This window comes from Synchiropus splendidus, chromosome 18, assembly GCF_027744825.2.
Source record: "Synchiropus splendidus isolate RoL2022-P1 chromosome 18, RoL_Sspl_1.0, whole genome shotgun sequence".
Taxonomy (NCBI): Eukaryota; Metazoa; Chordata; class Actinopteri; order Syngnathiformes; family Callionymidae; genus Synchiropus; species Synchiropus splendidus.
The window spans coordinates 2,970,365-2,987,386 of NC_071351.1; the positions used below are offsets into that span (position 1 = coordinate 2,970,365).

The window sequence follows — 17,022 nt, forward strand, 5'->3', positions numbered from 1 at the left end:
GGGTTTTTTTTATCCCCCAAAAAGCAATGGTTTGACATAGTAGTACATATATTGAACCACAGTGTGGCGCAGTTGAACTAACGACCTTATCCTCGCATCCGCACCGAAGAAGACGAGCAAACACCGAGCAACTGGCCTGATGTTGTTCGGATAATGTAGCCGATCACAATGTACCGATAGAAGAACGTCCCCGGAGATTTTTCCGAACCAGAGGCGGAGCGTTGACGATGGCCGGCGAGGAGGAAAGGGGGGTGGTCCGAGTCAAAGTGAAGGTAAAAGTGATGGTTTTGCGACGGAACACCGCCAGCTGCTCTGGGAACGGCGGCGCTTCCCAGCTCTGTTTGCTAGCTGTAATTATATGATGAACAAACAGTCGTGACAAATGCTCCACGTTTGAAACTGTCGCTTTCACTTCGGCCTCCGTCGTGCGCACCAGCCTGCGTTGTTGTTGTTGTGTTGTTGTGTACTGGCTGCCAGCTGACTATTGTCCACGGAGCACCTTCATCAGCATCCAACTTCACATGACGTCTCCACGATGACGTCATATGTGCGTTCTTATTGATCACAGTTCACTGGACGCAGTTCATACATTCCACGTCTTCTGACTGACTTTCTGTTCAGTGTCTTCGTTGTAGAAAAATGCGAAGGGGATAGCCGTTGATTTCTACTCTTTATTATAGCGCGTTAACATTCAAACATTGTGTTCAGATATTGATGTGACGTGCCTTTGCAGGGGAGTCACTGTCACATCAGGGAGGGATGTGTCTAAAGATCACTCAACTGGTTGTCAACTGTAGTGTTTAAGAGAGCAATGCTTCTGTGTGTTCTGTTCATGTTCTGCACAAGAAGCTGCTCCAATAGCAACATCCTGTACTAAGAAAATAAGTGCACCTCCACTGTACTGTGTTACTGTGGGAAGGATAAAGGCGATCTAATCTAACCCTCTGTCCCAGCAAAGAGGGGAACTCATTATTGATTGTGACGCAATCTTTTTTTACAGAAATGTGATGGGCAGCTTCCTGTGGAGTTTCGCTCCTTTGCCGTGGATCCTCAGATTACTTCCCTGGAGGTGCTGCAACACATCCTCATTCGAGCGTTCGACTTGAACGGGTAAGAGTGTCCGCCCTGACAGCGCCAAACCTGAGTTACCATGTGTCAACAATGCTTTATTTGGCTTGGTCTGACTCCAGGAAGAGGAACTTTGGGATCAGTTACCTGTCGCGAGATCGAACTGGAGCTGAAATGTATCTGTCCCTGCTGTCAGACTGGGACTTGGACGCTGCTTTTGTTAGCGCTGCCAAGCCTTATCTGCAGCTGAAGATGGACATCAAGCCTTCAGAGGACAGTAAGAACACCGCTGCTTCCTAATCCTCCCTGGTTTACATGATGCTTCACATATGTGAGGAAAGATGTTGACAGTACCAGCCAGAGTTTTAAAGATAGAAAAATATTTTTAGCAAAAGCACAATAAAAATGAACTTATGATATAAAAGAAATTCAAAGTTAAAACAAAAGAAGTAAAGGCAATAGACAAATATAAAGCTAAACAATGATATTATAAGGGAGAAATAAAATAAATAAAGCAAACACACAATCCACATTTGATTTATTTGTGAGCTAAACACCTGACACATTGCAGATAAGTCAACATACATAAGCTTCAACTGCCAATACTTTTGTACAATTGAAAACAACGTTTTAAATATTTGGTAAATACAATGCCTGTTATTTTATCTGCTGTATGAGTCTGATACTTTAGGTTCAACTCACTGAGCCTCTCCTTCTCTTAAAGAAAGTTAACTGTGATCTTGAACTCAGGTCCAGTGATGGAGGACTGGGATATCATCAGCCCCAAAGACGTGATCAGTTCTGAGCAGCTGGCTGAGAGAACCAGGACTTTAGCCTCTGCGGCTCTTCCCTTCACCCAGTCTTTACTTACACAGGTCTGACATTCTTTTCAACTGAGACCACCTCAGATTTGCTCGTGTCTCTGCTTACGTCTGGAACTTACTGTCTTTAGGTGGGTCGGACATTGTCGCGAGTGCAGCAGGCCTTCAGCTGGTCATATGGCGAGGAGATAAAGCCTTTTAAACCTCCTCTCAGTGACGCCGAGTTTCACAGTTACCTTAACGGGCAGGGCCAGTTGACCCGACCGGAGGAGCTTAGACTGCGCATCTATCATGGAGGTGTGGAGCCCTCATTGCGCAAGGTATGCTCTACCCTCCTCTGCATTAACTCACGTGATCCAATGTGGAGTAAGCATTCAAACGTCATGTGAATTCACAACATTCTTCAGGTGGTGTGGCGATACCTCCTGAACGTCTACCCAGATGGACTTACTGGACAAGAAAGAATGGACTACATGAAGAGAAAAACAAGGGAGTATGACCAGCTGAAGAGAGAGTGGACAGCCCGGGTGAGCCGGGAGGAACTGGACTTTATTCGGGGGAACGTCCTCAAGGACGTCCTGAGAACAGACCGCGCTCACCCCTATTACGCCGGCTCCGAAGACAGTCCGCATCTGACGGCGCTCACAGACCTGCTCACCACCTTCGCCATCACACATCCACAGGTGCGTCAACAGCCTTGTACTCTCTGCTGAGATGAATCCTATTTACACTGATAATGATGAATTCGGATTTAATAATAATATAAAGAAATGATAATGAAAGTGGATCAGATTATCTCTGTCACATGCTCAAACAAAACTTCTTCTCCTCAAGCATTAGATGTGAGGATCTCATCTGCTTTTCAGATTTCCTACTGTCAAGGAATGAGTGACATCGCGTCCCCTATTCTCGCCGTCATGGACAATGAAGCACACGCCTTCATCTGCTTCTGTGGCATCATGAAACGTCTCGAGGGGAACTTCCGTCCAGATGGACAGCTGATGTCCATCAAGTTCCAGCACCTGAAGCTACTGCTGCAGTACTCGGACGCAGAGTTCTACTCCTACCTGGTCTCCCGAGGCGCCGACGACCTCTTCTTCTGTTACCGCTGGCTACTTCTGGAGCTCAAGCGAGAGTTTGCCTTCGACGATGCCCTGAGGATGCTGGAGGTGACGTGGAGCTCCCTGCCTCCTGACCCTCCGGAAACAGAAGTGGAACTTTTGGGACCTTCACTCGAGTCAGAGGGGACTACAGGACAGCCCTCTGACATGGACGTCACAGCTGAAGGTTGTCCTAGCAACGATCAGAAACAAAAGGAGAAGCAGCGCAGACGACACATGTTGAGACCTTCAAGAGAAGAGCGTGAGTTCAGCCAGAACGGAGTCCCCATGGAAACAGAAGCCGCTGGAAAGCAGAGCGAGTGTGATTGTAACCTGTCTCCATCGACGAAGGTGCAAGCTGAGATCCTGGCTCCGCCTCCAGAGAGAAAAACTAGTTTTGGAGAGTTTAAGTACTACACTGCCCGGAACAACGATAGCTTTGATATGGAGGACGCTGAGCAGGCAGGAGGAGCGGGGACCTTCAGATCAGCAGTCATTGTCCCAGCACGACAATCCACCATGGAGAGTGAGGAGGACGCAGGGGAGAGCGCGCCTCTCATTAAGAACTCTCCCTGCTCTCCAGCGTCTCCACGCCTGTTTCCAGCTGGGCTCCCTATCTGGAAGAATGGCTCTTCCGTCTCGCCTACCTCTTCACCCTCCAGCTGGCGAGGTGCTTCTCCTGATTCACCGCCCAACTCTCCTCCCTCACGCACAACCAATGGAAGTGGGGCCTTATCAAGAACACTCCCAAAGATGATGTCCTCCTCCGCCCAAGTGCTCAACAGTAATGGCGTCACCTCACCAACGTCTACTGTGAAGCCCACGAGCACGTCGCCCACCCAAAGTCGCTCCCTTCTCTCCTCTCCCATTCTGTCTTTCGGGCGAGGCTCCTCCCTGCCAGGGCTGAGGTCTTCCACCAGTCTCTCCTCTCCCTCGAACAAATCTCCCGGCACAGCAGTGAACACTCCCAGCTCCGCCAAAGCCGACCTCAAACCATGCTCCCTTCCTCCGCCGCAGGAGTTTGGGAAAGGCAACCCGTTCATGCTGTTTCTGTGCCTGTCCATCCTGCTGGAGCACCGGGATCACATCATCAAGAACAGCTTCGACTACAACGAGCTGGCCATGCATTTTGACCGTCTGGTGCGGCGCCACAATCTAAGCAGGATCCTGCAGCGGGCCAAGGCCTTATTTGCTGACTACCTGCAGAGCGAAGTGTGGGACTCAGAAGAAGGAGATGAAGTCAGCTCTGACTCTCCGATGTCCACCACTGCTGTCCCACAGTCTCCTTCCTCCAGTATCTCAGCACGGCCCATTTACAGCCCCCTGGCATCGCCTCAGTCGTCCCCCAACTCCACCTACAATCTCACAACAACCATCCCATCGCCCACAGCTTCTGTCCTGCCCACTTCCTGATTCCGAACATGGTCCCTCAGTGAATCTAGGACACTTGATTCCGTCTTTTGGAGCCCACCTGATTTTCCCAAAGGCCTCATATATTGAAATGATTAACATTATGTAAATGCTTGAAGACATTTATGCCAGTAATCACCTTCATTTATGACTAAGTTTTCTGTACTTGAAGAACAATCCTGAGAGCATGACATGGGAACTCTCTTTTACAACTGGAAGCCGTGAAAGTTCAGCCGTCGGTGCATTTGCTTCACCCCTTAATGATTGTATTTACCACACACTATTACTCAGTAGTCAATGCTTTCTGTTGCTCATGAGAACTTCACTGTCGGGGTGTTGCTGGTCTACCTTTATCACTCAGCCACTTGGTGAACAAATACTCTACACAAAGTATTTCCTCTTGAATGAACTCACTCACACCAGCATTTAAAGTTTGTAGACCAAAACAAAGGAAAAAAAGACGTTTTCTCATTGCTGTTTCTCCACTATTGGACTTAAACTGAATAATATTCACTGGCATTGGAGGTCGGCCATGTTTGATACTTGGACAGAAGGGAAGCTTAACCCTTGTCTCGGTGACACACAACCCCTCCCATTTGTTCCTCATATCCAGATACTGAGCTTCTTTTTTTTTTATCCTTTGGAACGCTTCATGCAGTGACTCACGGATCCCTGTCACCGTTTATGTTGGAAGAAGGAGCAGCTTTACCAACGTGGTCAGAATCTTGATGATGAAGTGCAATAGACGCCGGTGTTGTTTTGCTGCTAGTTGCATCATTTTATTTGTTTTACTGACCCTGGAGGAAAGTGAGGCCACACACAAGAGGTTTCATTTCCGCTCAAGCACAACTTTATTTTGTTTTTGAAGGATATCCAACCAGTGACCTTACCGTTTCTTTTTTTGTAAGCGTCATGTCAAAGCCTGGAGGTGATGCCAAGAGACTGTTGTAGTCCCTTAAACACACGCATGTGCTGTACATGAGCCAAAAATATCAAGGTGTCTTTTGTTCATGTGACCATGAGCTTTCTTTTTTTTGCTGTTTTGCACCCAGTAACACTAACTTTCTACAGGTTTCATGTTGCTTAAGTGGCCTATTGCGTCTGTGTACTTAATTTAACCAGTTCCTCAACTTACTGATTAAAGAAGGGGAAGATTTTGTTCAACCTGTGTCTGTTTTACATGACAAGATTCATTTCCATACCACTGTACCACATTACATTTAATAAATAGATTTTAAATGTAATCTATATTTCATTATGATACATGTCAGCTAGAATATTTAGTCAGACAGTTATTTTTCATTTGCACACAAGTGTTTTTCATTCATAACAAACAGCATTCACATTTAGTTAAAGCAATTTTCTATATAATTTCTGTAATCTAGAACATATTATCAACATGCAACACCATTTATTACCGAGGGAGGGCGCCACATTATGATGCACTCCGGATATGACGGCAGAGTGTCAGTCTTCTGCTTCCGCTACCGGAGCAGAGCTATCGCTACCAAACAAGAATGTTGACCCGACTGTCACGGCTCGGGCCCGCTCTGCCCCGCTTACTGTGTAAAGCACCTGCACGGTTCGTCTCACAGTCCAAGTCCAGTGGTGCCGGCGGGGCCAGTGCCGTGACACAGGTTCACAAAGGACTGGACCCACACGGCCACGGTGAGGTCAGCCAGTACGTCAAGGTGAGCCGCTCACGCATTGGAGACGATCGCTCTTGTTAATGGCACTTTTGTCGTTTTGTCATGACTGTTGATTCTACAGAGACTGTTACATTTGGAAGAAATTCCTAAGCTACTCGATTCCTTTGAGATAACGCGCTATTGCTTGTAAAATGCGAAGTTCATGGGATGACAGGAGTTCCACTCTAAGACGAAGTACATGGATGTTTTGGCGATTTCATCTACTATCATCACAGCGCTGACAAGTAAAAATAGGCGACTGATGCAAGGAAAGGTGTAAGGGATGTGACATCTCGGCGAACATCTGGCTCAATGAGGTGATAGTTGGATCACGACGACACGCAGCATCTTGCTGTATTCTTACATATGTCATCACAACGTATGGGATATGTGTATTATATGTCTAGAAACATCAGTGTGCACCTCAACCTCAGTTCTTGATGCATTTAGTGGACTGTAAAGGTTCACAGCAAGTGTCTATTTATCATAAAAGTGCCTTATTTTGGTTACATTTTAATGCATTTCTCTGTATTAACTATATCCCTTCACGGCTCTTCTGTGTAGAATCCCGAGTACCATGGCTTCTCCAGTGACCCTGTGGTGGATGAGTGGAACATGCGCTTGGGCTTCTTCTTTGGCATCTCGGTGGCTCTTGTTATTGGAGGAACGTTCATCTACTATCTACCAGACCATAAGTAGGTTTTTCTGCAGAGATGTGCACTCCAAATCCATAGCAAGAAAAAAAAACATTTAAAGTAGTGTGTTTGTTAAATTGCAAGTATACTTGTTTTTTTCCCTGTTTGTTTACATTTCAAAAATATTTTCTTTAAAAAGTAATTTTATCTAGGGACATACAGTGGTACCTCGGTTCTCGACCACAATCCGTTCCAGACGGCCGTTCGAGAAGCGAATTATTCAAAATCTGAAATGATTTTTCGCATTACAATGAATGGAAAAAGCAATAATGCGTTCCAAGCCTTAAAATAGTCTTTGTAGGAGTGACTGTAGAGTGTCTGCTGCAGGTGCGCTGTTCCTCTATGTGTGTGGCCGCTGCATGTGGGAGGGGTTGCCCAGTGAGTGACGTCTCTCCAGAAGGGAAGAGGTGCCCGGTGCGTGTCCAGCTCTGAATGTGCGCTTCTGTGCAGTTTGGCTGTGACAAAGTCATAAACCAAGTCACGCTCTGTCCCAGACTCGCCTCATCCCTGTCCCAGCTCCAGAACACAGGACACAACAGGACATCAAACCTTGGAGTGAGCGCTCCATCACCTCCCCTGTGACACTCGACCACGGTCCAGTGTGGAGACAGGAAAGGTTTTATACCTCAATATGAAGGAAAAACAGTCAGTCAATGGAGCTAACGGGACACGTTTGCATACTGAGGCTGCGTTACAATAACAAAGTGCGTCGTGGCTCAGCTGGTCGGGTGTTCGAATTCCGAGACTTTCGAAAACCGAGGCACCACTGTGTATTATAACACATGATGCTTGTATTTCAACTTTCCCAGAACTTGGGGAGTTTGAAGTGCACTTCTTGGGCCTTCTCACGTGTGTAACTGAAATCTTGTCTATTTTTTCCAGAATGAAAAAGTGGGCCAAAAGGGAGGCGGAGCGTGTGATCGTGCAGAGAGAGCGTGATGGTCTTCCCCTGATTGATGAGAACTATTATGACCCAGGCACCATCATTTTGCCTTCGGCTCAAGAAGAATAGACGTGTGGCGTAATATTGACTGTAAATGAAGACTATTGTTTCACTCTTATAGAATAAATAATGTACATGTCCACCTGTGTCGCTCTGTTTCTGGCCTCTATTTCAGTGTTCACTGCGGCCACTCACAATGAGGCAAAACACTACTACAAAAAACAGTGAGCAACATTGTATGACATAAGATTGGTAAATCAAAAGACATACACAAACGAACAAAAAGTGTACAAACCCTTACTTAGCTTAATATACCAACAAAACTAGCTATAGTTTCAAACGACTGAAATGGAAAGACAATTTAAACACTGAAAATTTACAAAAGTTTCAAACGCATCGTCAAACTTTCCTACATGACTATGAAGGCAACGTAGTTACATCACTTCCTCTGCGCATGCGCAGGATGTATCAGGACGCGGCGGCAGGCGCCAACTTTAGTCCACTTCAGAAACGTTTGTTATGGTGACAGCAGTAGCGACGGTTTGAGAAATCACCGTCGAATTTCTTTTAAGAGTAGACATTTTTCACTCCTGTATATACAATGCCTTTGCTGTCTTTGAGCGGTGTAACCGTGAATTTCCCCTTCCCTCCATATGAGTGCCAAACTGACTACATGAAAAAGGTTATAGAATGTCTGCAGAGGGTGAGTGTGAACACGTGTAGGCATTTCTGCGATATTTTAATGTATGACCTGTGTCGATTTCCACACCCTCTCTGGGATGGTCGGTTTTATTGTCTAGTTCATGTCACCGACGTTCATCCTCCTGTAAGTGTAAAGCACCGGCTGTTATTTCAGAAAGTAAACGGTGTTCTGGAGAGCCCAACAGGAACTGGGAAAACTCTGTGCCTGCTGTGTGCTACTCTGGCCTGGAGAGAGCACTTCAAAGACTCCATTTCTGCACGCAAGATCGCTGAAAAGCTTGAAGGAAAGGAGATGTTCCCCAACACACCACTGTCATCCTGGGGAACTGCTGCTACAGACGGAGAAACGACTAGTCAGTCCTCCTTTGGTCATAATGAAATAGTCATTTGTGAAAGGAGTCACTAAATTCTTAAAACAGGCTCACATGCCTTAATAGTCGTCTTGTTCTTGTTTTCTTCCAGCATACTACACCGATGTTCCCAAGATCATTTATGCATCAAGGACACACTCGCAGCTTGCCCAGGTTGTAGATGAGCTGCGGAGTACATCATACAGGTGACGCACACTTTGGTACTGACCAACAACCTATCTTGGTTAGAATATGGTCGCTGTGCTTCAGCTACTGAGATCACATAGGTTTTGCTGAACTCAGCGCCATATCTGTATATTTGAATATGACCAGAGAAGGGACGACATTAAAACCAAAAGAGGACAGTATTCATTGATTAAAATCAGGACAATATAAAAGCTATTTTTTACAGGCTATGTTGTAGCTGAGGAGTCTGAATCATTGCTGGCTTGTGTTCTGTACCTCAGGCCAAAGGTCTGTGTGCTGGGCTCCAGAGAGCAGCTGTGCATCCACCCAGAGGTGAAGCGGCAAGAAAGCAATCACATAAAGGTGAGAGAACGACGGCTTGGAAAGTACTGATAAATGGAGTACAGTGTTTCTAGTGTTCCAAATTGACATTAACAAATAGATATTTATTTTTGTAGGTCCACATGTGCAGAGCGAAAGTCTCCACCAGATCATGCATGTTCTACAACAACGTTGAAGGTAAACTGATGAACATTTGATTGTCGGCTAACTTGAATGTGACATGGAAAAAAGCTTTCATTTGTCATCACCAGAGAAATGCACAGACAAGAATGTAGTGGACTCCATTTTGGACGTTGAAGATTTGGTGAAATATGGCAACAAACAGAAGTGAGCTTTGTGCACAGTTTCATCCACCCACAAGTCTTTTGTCTGACACTTGTCTCTCTCTCTTTTTCCCGGTCAGGGTGTGCCCTTACTACCTCTCCCGTTCTTTAAAGCAGCAGGCGGATGTGATCTTCATGCCGTATAACTACCTGCTGGACCCAAAGGTAAACCGAGAGTTGTCGCTCAACTTTGAAATGGTGTCATTTTTTTAAAATTGTGATTTCTGTGTGTGTAGATCAGTAAAGCATAGGTTTAAAAGCAGATCACAAACCAAGAAGGTGTGGACATCTCTGCTTTTTATACCGTTGCACAAGTGAAATTCCATCCATCTCTGTGTCTCTTCAGAGCCGCAGAGCGCACAACATAGAGCTGAAGGGAGCCGTGGTGATCTTTGATGAAGCCCATAATGTGGTAAGAAAGACATGGATTTAGCTTTACACATTCTAAAAGACAGAGTACCGTGAAACGGTCCCAGCAAATCCTTTAAATATACAGAGATGAACAAATTCCATATTTTTCATCGTAAAATACATAAGCATAATTTGACTATTGCTTGTTGATTTCATGCTGTTGGTGTGTGCAGGAGAAGACGTGCGAGGAGACGACATCGTTTGACCTGACCCCATATGACCTGGCCTCGGCCATCAGTGCGGTGGACAGGCTGCTCGCAGAGAAGGCTAATGAAGTTTGCTCAGGAGAATCTTTCTCATCAGACAATGTGGAGTCTCTCAACCCTGGTCAGTGGCTTTTTTAAACACTGAGGGTTAAACTCTGAAAGCTAGTCCACTGCTATACAATTCCTGTTTGCATTACTTTTATGAAATATGTATTCCATCCATCCATTGTTTAGCTCAAGACTCAACAAAAATCACAAGGATTTGTATCTTACTCCGACTCTACAACTGTGTTTCGTTTCAGCTTCAAAACTTGACATTTCCATGGTTGCTAAGATCAAACGTGAGTATCCATGATGGTGGTTGTTGAACCTTTTTCTTCTGTCATCTAAAGCCCAATGTCCACTCTCAGTTGCACAACAGCCCCACTGCAGATATGCAGCTATTATAATCTTAATGTGCAATGTGCACTTCATTCAACGAACTCATATTCAGTGTCGGAGTAGTGCGGAGTAGTACTAGTACTGTAGTAATGCCATCCACTGGTGAGTTTCTGTATTCCACAGAGGCTTATTTTCCTACACAACAGTGATGCAGCCGGTGGACATTGGGCTTTTGTGTTGCGCAGATTTCAACGAAAGCCATTTATTTTACAATCCGATGTGCCACACTTGTTGTGTAGTGTCATTCCTCTTACATCTTTTGTCGGTCATTTTTTTTTTGCTTCAATATTTTTCATAACATCTCAAAATTAGACATTTCCCCAATAAATCTTCCCCTTTATCATACTACTTTGAATTCAAAGTTATTGTGCCTTTTCCTCTAGAGATTCTACTGGATCTGGAAGCTGCTATTGATTCGTTTGATGTCCTTAATGATAAAGGCTTCACAAAACCCGGAATGTAAGTTAAACGTCAATCTATCCTTGCGTTGTTTTTTTGTTGCGCACATTGTCACATCACGGCAAAGTTGTTTTTGTAATCTTCTTGAAGGTTTAATCATGTTTTTACCGTGCTCTTTTCATGTCTTTAGTTTCATCTATGAGTTGTTGGCCAGAGCACACCTGACGTACGACACCAAGACGGCCGTGCATGAAGTCCTGGAACAGATCTGTGGATATTTAGCTGGACGTATGTTTTCTCATGACTAACACGGATGTAAATATCGTTCTCTGTTAGAAATACTGCTTTTAAAAATGACATTGATGATATTGGACCTGTTAAAAAATAAGGGTTCGATTTTTATTTGAATTAAACTACTTAGTTTGCGGGTCCACTGTCGTAATATCATCTTACTTATCATCACTATTATGTTTTGTCTTTGTTGTCTCCCACCAGAACCAGGAGTTTTCCTCAACACTTCAGGACTGCAGAAACTGTCTGACATCATTCAGGTATACACTGCTGATTGGAAATAAGTGGGGGGTTTCATTTAACACGGATAAGAAAAAGAACATGGGCATGTTTATCCGTACTCATGGAAGATACGTTTGTGTTCAAGAAATTGTGTCTTTTAGGTGGTGTTTTGTGGCGAGCCAGAGTCAAAGGACAGGCAGCGGCAGATGGTGGTCAACACGACACATTTCAAGGTGGGTCTATGTTCAGTTTCAGCCCCTGCTCAGACAGGAAAACGAATGACATGTCAAACACATGCTGCTGAACTGAGTGACGGAGCAACTGTGTTCCAGGTTCACATCCATAAAGACAACAGTCATCACAAGAAGAAAACCACGGATGTCTGGGCCTCATCCACCGCAAAGAAACAAGGTGAAAATCCCTGTTTGACCTTCTCCATTTGCTTTTATTGCGATTTGTGAGATGATAATTCATGTGTGACTCCTCTCAGGCAACATCCTGAGCTATTGGTGCTTCTCTCCTGGCTTCAGCATGCAGGAGCTGGTGAATCAGGAGGTGCGCAGCATCATCCTCACCAGTGGGACCCTGTCACCTTTGACCTCCTTCATAGCGGAAATGAGGATGTAGGTGTATGCTGCTTTATTAACGCTGTGCATTCTTCTATACTCAGTACTCATCAGAAGATGGTGAGACTTGAGTGCATGTTGACAGTGACTGGTCACTTGTCAACTAAAATCTTCTTGGTGCTGTTTCAGAATGTTTGATGTCACCCTGGAGAACAGCCACGTCATAGAGAGAGACCAGATCTTCGTCCGGGTCATTGATCAAGGACCTGACGGGGTGATGCTGAGTTCTGCCTTTGACAGAAGGTCAGGATCTTGGCCTTGTTATTTGTTCATTTTGATTGAGAAAAACAAAAAAAATGAGTTTATAGCTTAGGATGCCCTTGATACATCGCTATTTTTCATAACTAAAATACAGATTCATAAGCTTTAATCAAAATGCTCATTCACAGATTTGTTCCTGCAAATATGTCCTCACTGGGAAACACTGTTGGTAAGACACAGCAAACACATCGTGTTGTTAAAGATGCGTGCGTTCATGGTGTCCACTTCCTCAACCCCTTCCAGCCAACTTGAGTCGAGTGGTTCCTCATGGTCTGCTGGTCTTCTTCCCCTCTTTCCCTGTAATGGAGAAAACGCTAGAATTTTGGAGAGTAAGTGGCTTGAAGGAATTTTTTTTTTTTTTTTTTTTTAAAGATCTCCTTTGAATTTGTGTGTGTCTTCTCCAGGCAAGTGGACATTCAAGTCGCATTGAGAACATGAAGCCAATATTTGTGGAGCCCAAAGGAAAGGGCACCTTTAATGAGGTAAGCTTACGTGAGGGGGGATTTACTCCTTGTTAACGTTATCTTTCATTGGTTTTGATCTGTTGCTAGGTGATGGACGCGTACTACAGTAAAGTGGATGATGCCTCATCTAAGGGAGCGACCTTTATGGCTGTTTGTCGAGGAAAGGTGAGAGGCTCTACACTATATTATGATAAACTGTCAGGAGGTTTCTCTGAAGGTGTTTTCCTGTGTCAGGCCAGCGAAGGTCTGGACTTTGCCAACACGTACGGCCGTGGGGTCATCATCACTGGCCTTCCCTTCCCTCCAAAGTTGGACCCGCGGGTCCAACTGAAGATGCAGTTCTTGGATGAGATGAACCGGGGTCGAGCTGGCGGCCTGAAGGTGAGCTTCCTCTCAGCGTGAATGACCGTGTGCTTCATTACGGTCGTCATCTCTGTCCTCAGTTCCTGACCGGGCAGGAGTGGTACCGGGAGCAGGCCTTCAGAGCGGTCAACCAAGCCATTGGCAGAGTCATCCGCCACAAGGACGATTTTGGAGCCATCTTCCTGTGTGATCAACGGTCAGTCTGAAAATACGTATCTGACTACTTCTGAAAATGAATTTAGTCATTCACCTACCACTGACTGATTTGCTTTACTGCTATAGAAGTGGCTGAAGAACATGTGACTCTCTGCAGGTTTCAAGGAACTAATGCTAAAGCTCACCTCCCGTCGTGGGTCCGGCCGTGTGTGGGTCACAGGGACAGCTTTGGGAACGTAGTGCGGGACGTTTCGCAGTTCTTCAGGGTCGCCCACAAGCTGGTAGGACTCACCTACTCTCTTTTGTACCCTAATATAGGAAGTAGCGGTGGGACTTTTAACAGGTTAACTACAATTAATTAATTACAACAAAATATTTAAGCTTCTAATTTAATTTAATTTAACAGCGTGCTCTCCAGACAACAGGGAACCTTTGTCAGTGCAGGAGTTCCTGCTCCACTGATCCCACTGATGCACGAGACACGTGGCAGCTAGGATGAGAACAACAACAACAACAAACGTGGAGGAATCCTCCCTGAACCAAAGCAAACAAAAGCATCTGTTTGCTTTGGTTCAGGAAGGTTTTTCACTACACAATGTCCAGGGTTTCCACTACTCTGAATCTACTTCAAATTCTTATCCATTATTTTCAAGCTTTAGTTTAAATGAGGTGATATAAAACCTTGAATATAGCCACCATTGTGCTTTATTGTGTCAAACTGATGCAAAATAAACAATATTTTGTTGTTTAATTGTATGTATGGCTCCATCATTTGATTCAGTCATATACCAAATTCATTCACATTGAAAAATGTGGCGTCTTGTGGCAAATACTCTTATACCAACTGCGATTAATTGAGATTAGTAAATCACAAATTCTCTAATTTACTAGATTATTTTTTTTATGGAATCCCACCCTTAATAGTAACACAATTTTGAACCCTAAACTGGAAGATGTATTCTTTCATATTCAGTCTGAATGAGTTGTAGCAGCTTCTTGCTTGTGTTGGCGTCATGTTTCAGCGGCCTGTGACAGAGAACAAGGGACCAGCTAAGAGTTGTGAGCCCGCCTTCCAATCAGACCCTCAGCCTTGCAGCTCTGTCTCATCCAGCTGTGTGACCCAGAAGGCCAAGATGCTGGATTCCCACATTCCCAGCCTGAAGAGGAAGAGACTGAGTGAGTGGCGTCCACAGGTTGGAATTGAAATGTTTGGCTTGACATCACGTGATGCCATGTGCAGATGACCACACCGGTGCCAGCGCCATGGCCAGGATTTGTATTGAGTACGAGACCGAGGCACAGGAGAGCCACAGGAAACCAGCCAGCCTTCTGGCTGCTCTTGAGCAAGGCGATCGTCACAGAAAAGACGGAGGGACGGATTCTTTTGGAGTGGAAAAGGTACCTCCTTCATGGTGAATGCAACAGTTGCATTTGAAGTGTGTTGTTATGTTCGTGAAAGTGAAAGGTCTTTCTTTACCAAGTGGTACCACTCAAGGTTTCTCCTTCTAGGCAAGCCGTCTGTCCACTTTGTCACTTCAGTGTGACAAACGTATGGATGAAGAGTTGCGCGGAGGGAAGCGTAAAATCAAAGTGGTCCAGGAGCAGGTAGGGGCTTATCTCAGTGGCGTCAGATGCAACATATGGACATGTTCACGCTGTGAAGGAACTGGAAACCGTTCTTTGATCTTTTTAGAATGGCAGGAAGCTCACCGACATCATTGAGAAAGGGAAAGCCAGTACTGTGAAGAATGTCCTGATTGAAATGAAGAAGTCCTTGAGCCAGGTTACCTTTGAGCAAGTTATGGAGGCTCTGCAGACCTACAAGAAGACCAACAACTTGGACACCCTGCTTTCTCAGACTGCCATGCTCTTGGAGGACGCCAACACTCACAGCCTCCTGCGAGGTGACCAGCCACTCTCATTCAGCTGTAATTCGTGTTGGATCATTTTGTGCTCATACCTTTGCGTAAAACGCTTTTTTCTCAAGGTAGTTGTGCTCGTGGGTTTCAGGCTTCTACCGGTTTGTGCGCGCTCATCACAAAAAGCAGTTTGATGAAAAGTGCCTGGAGCTGACGGGTGTAGGGTGTGGTTACAAACCTGAGCACTCCCTGAGCATGGAGGAGAAGAAGGCGATGCTCACCAGCGGTAAACACAAAAATGTGACAGAATATAATAACATCACTGAGACGTGTACCGTAAGTGACAAATTTTATTGTTGCTTATTACTGACAGCTGCTGCGGGAGCAACCTCCAGCTCCAGTGCAACGTCCACCAGTCACCAGCTCAGCACGCAGCAGCTCAATCACGGAGGTCGACACCTCAGCAGTGATGGTTTGCAGCAAGTGTCCGCTGGTAAGATTCTTCTGTTCCGATGCTGCAGCCGCTTCGGTCTGGACATTAAAAATGTAGACTGTAGTCCAACAGAACAATATAGTGCCCTGTTTTATCTGTACTTGTGTGAATAGGAGATGAGCGGCGTCATTTGAGGGCTTGCACTTCAGCAGATTCCACAAGCACTCCGACTGCTTTCTTGGCTGATGTGAAAAAAGCTCTGACCCCGGAACAATTGGCACAACTCTTCCGGGCCATCAGCAGCTACAAGGAAACGGACGACTACGAGAGCCTGGTGTCCATCGTGGTGAGCTTGTTCACAGAGAAGGACGACCACTTCCAGCTCCTAGCTCGTAAGCGCCGCTTCAGTTTGTGCCCAAGTTTTTACACTGCGTGGTCACCGTCTGTGCTGCTGTCTTTGAAGGATTCGCCCAATTCGTCAAACCTCACCATAAAAAGCAGTACAGGGAGCTGCTGGAAGCTTTGATCGATGGATATGATCCAGCCAAATATGAGAAAAAAGAAGGTGGAATATCTCGCTTCATTATTTATTTCATAAAAGCAATTTTGACATGTCCAGATCATGATGCTTCATAGACTTCTATTTCACAATAGTTACTTTTCAATTCTTAATTTTGACTTAATATCATAATTTACAACAGATTCTATTTATGATTTGTATTTTGGGCATTTTCCAACGTAAGATTAGATATCGGGAGTCTCACTTTTGTCCACTAAGACTTCATTCATTCATTCTGGCAGCAACACAAAGAAAGCTCACCAGCTTCTTCAGTGCTTCTCAAGACATATAGAAGAAGAGGAGAAGGTTTCCTCTGCTGCTGCCGGGACCGTCACAACCCTCAGCTGGATCTGACTGCACCCATATTATGTTAATGTGTGAGTGGGATTGGAACATGGTAGCGATACACATGTAAATAAAAATGAAATAAAGTCAATTTTAAAAGTGCTGTGGGTTTATTGTGTGTTTCACGGTTGTGAAAAGCATCGACGGATGAGTTTTATATCTGAGGTACGACAAAAGGACACCCACAATGCTGCTTCTCAGCTTCTGTGTGCTCTTAATATTGAAGGGAAATCTTATTTATATCTATTTATACATTCGTTCTAAAACAATGTACAATAAAATGTACACATAATTTTAAAATGTAAACAGGAGTGTATTCTAGCAAAGAGGCCACGCAGCAGGGACTGAAAGAGAAAAC

At 45.0% G+C, this 17,022-nt stretch overlaps 3 protein-coding genes across 5 annotated transcripts; all 3 read left to right on the forward strand.

The window, feature by feature from the left end:
• The first annotated feature begins 107 nt into the window (after nt 1-107).
• tbc1d25 (TBC1 domain family, member 25) lies at nt 108-5,625 on the forward strand. Its single transcript, XM_053849173.1, has 7 exons — nt 108-272; nt 1,001-1,110; nt 1,191-1,345; nt 1,819-1,943; nt 2,021-2,209; nt 2,297-2,572; nt 2,756-5,625. The coding sequence occupies exons 1-7, from the start codon at nt 228-230 to the stop codon at nt 4,400-4,402; spliced, it is 2,547 nt and encodes an 848-aa protein (XP_053705148.1). The 5' UTR covers nt 108-227; the 3' UTR covers nt 4,403-5,625.
• Nucleotides 5,626-5,853: 228 nt separating this feature from the next.
• On the forward strand, nt 5,854-7,865 carry ndufb11 (NADH:ubiquinone oxidoreductase subunit B11). Its single transcript, XM_053849175.1, has 3 exons — nt 5,854-6,090; nt 6,652-6,782; nt 7,665-7,865. The coding sequence occupies exons 1-3, from the start codon at nt 5,917-5,919 to the stop codon at nt 7,792-7,794; spliced, it is 435 nt and encodes a 144-aa protein (XP_053705150.1). The 5' UTR covers nt 5,854-5,916; the 3' UTR covers nt 7,795-7,865.
• Nucleotides 7,866-8,198: 333 nt separating this feature from the next.
• Nucleotides 8,199-16,745, forward strand: rtel1 (regulator of telomere elongation helicase 1). 3 transcript variants are annotated; one of them, XM_053849323.1, is made up of 33 exons: nt 8,199-8,428; nt 8,582-8,780; nt 8,890-8,983; nt 9,245-9,326; nt 9,422-9,482; nt 9,557-9,632; nt 9,709-9,793; nt 9,975-10,040; nt 10,213-10,366; nt 10,548-10,586; nt 11,070-11,145; nt 11,276-11,373; nt 11,581-11,636; nt 11,760-11,831; nt 11,931-12,009; nt 12,089-12,221; nt 12,354-12,467; nt 12,614-12,654; nt 12,729-12,814; nt 12,890-12,967; nt 13,037-13,114; nt 13,184-13,330; nt 13,393-13,508; nt 13,626-13,749; nt 14,491-14,644; nt 14,709-14,866; nt 14,978-15,073; nt 15,162-15,372; nt 15,479-15,613; nt 15,701-15,820; nt 15,934-16,152; nt 16,224-16,325; nt 16,562-16,745. In XM_053849323.1, exons 1-33 carry the CDS (start codon nt 8,327-8,329, stop codon nt 16,609-16,611), a joined length of 3,501 nt encoding a protein of 1,166 aa, XP_053705298.1. In that variant the 5' UTR covers nt 8,199-8,326; the 3' UTR covers nt 16,612-16,745. The 3 variants fall into 3 exon arrangements, with proteins under 3 accessions (XP_053705298.1, XP_053705299.1, XP_053705300.1); XM_053849324.1 differs by having other exon boundaries at nt 15,937-16,152; XM_053849325.1 differs by having other exon boundaries at nt 15,973-16,152.
• Nucleotides 16,746-17,022: the final 277 nt, after the last annotated feature.

Coding starts and splice junctions, on each gene's coding strand:
- rtel1 (XM_053849323.1), top strand. CDS start 8,327: ATGCCTTTGCTGTCTTTGAGCGGTGTAACCGTGAATTTCCCCTTCCCT. Junction 11,832..11,930: donor TCAACACGACACATTTCAAG/GTGGGTCTATGT, acceptor ACTGTGTTCCAG/GTTCACATCCATAAAGACAA. Junction 12,468..12,613: donor AGTTCTGCCTTTGACAGAAG/GTCAGGATCTTG, acceptor GCTCATTCACAG/ATTTGTTCCTGCAAATATGT.
- ndufb11 (XM_053849175.1), top strand. CDS start 5,917: ATGTTGACCCGACTGTCACGGCTCGGGCCCGCTCTGCCCCGCTTACTG. Junction 6,091..6,651: donor AGGTCAGCCAGTACGTCAAG/GTGAGCCGCTCA, acceptor TCTTCTGTGTAG/AATCCCGAGTACCATGGCTT. Junction 6,783..7,664: donor TACTATCTACCAGACCATAA/GTAGGTTTTTCT, acceptor TATTTTTTCCAG/AATGAAAAAGTGGGCCAAAA.
- tbc1d25 (XM_053849173.1), top strand. CDS start 228: ATGGCCGGCGAGGAGGAAAGGGGGGTGGTCCGAGTCAAAGTGAAG. Junction 1,346..1,818: donor CATCAAGCCTTCAGAGGACA/GTAAGAACACCG, acceptor TCTTGAACTCAG/GTCCAGTGATGGAGGACTGG. Junction 1,944..2,020: donor CCCAGTCTTTACTTACACAG/GTCTGACATTCT, acceptor TACTGTCTTTAG/GTGGGTCGGACATTGTCGCG.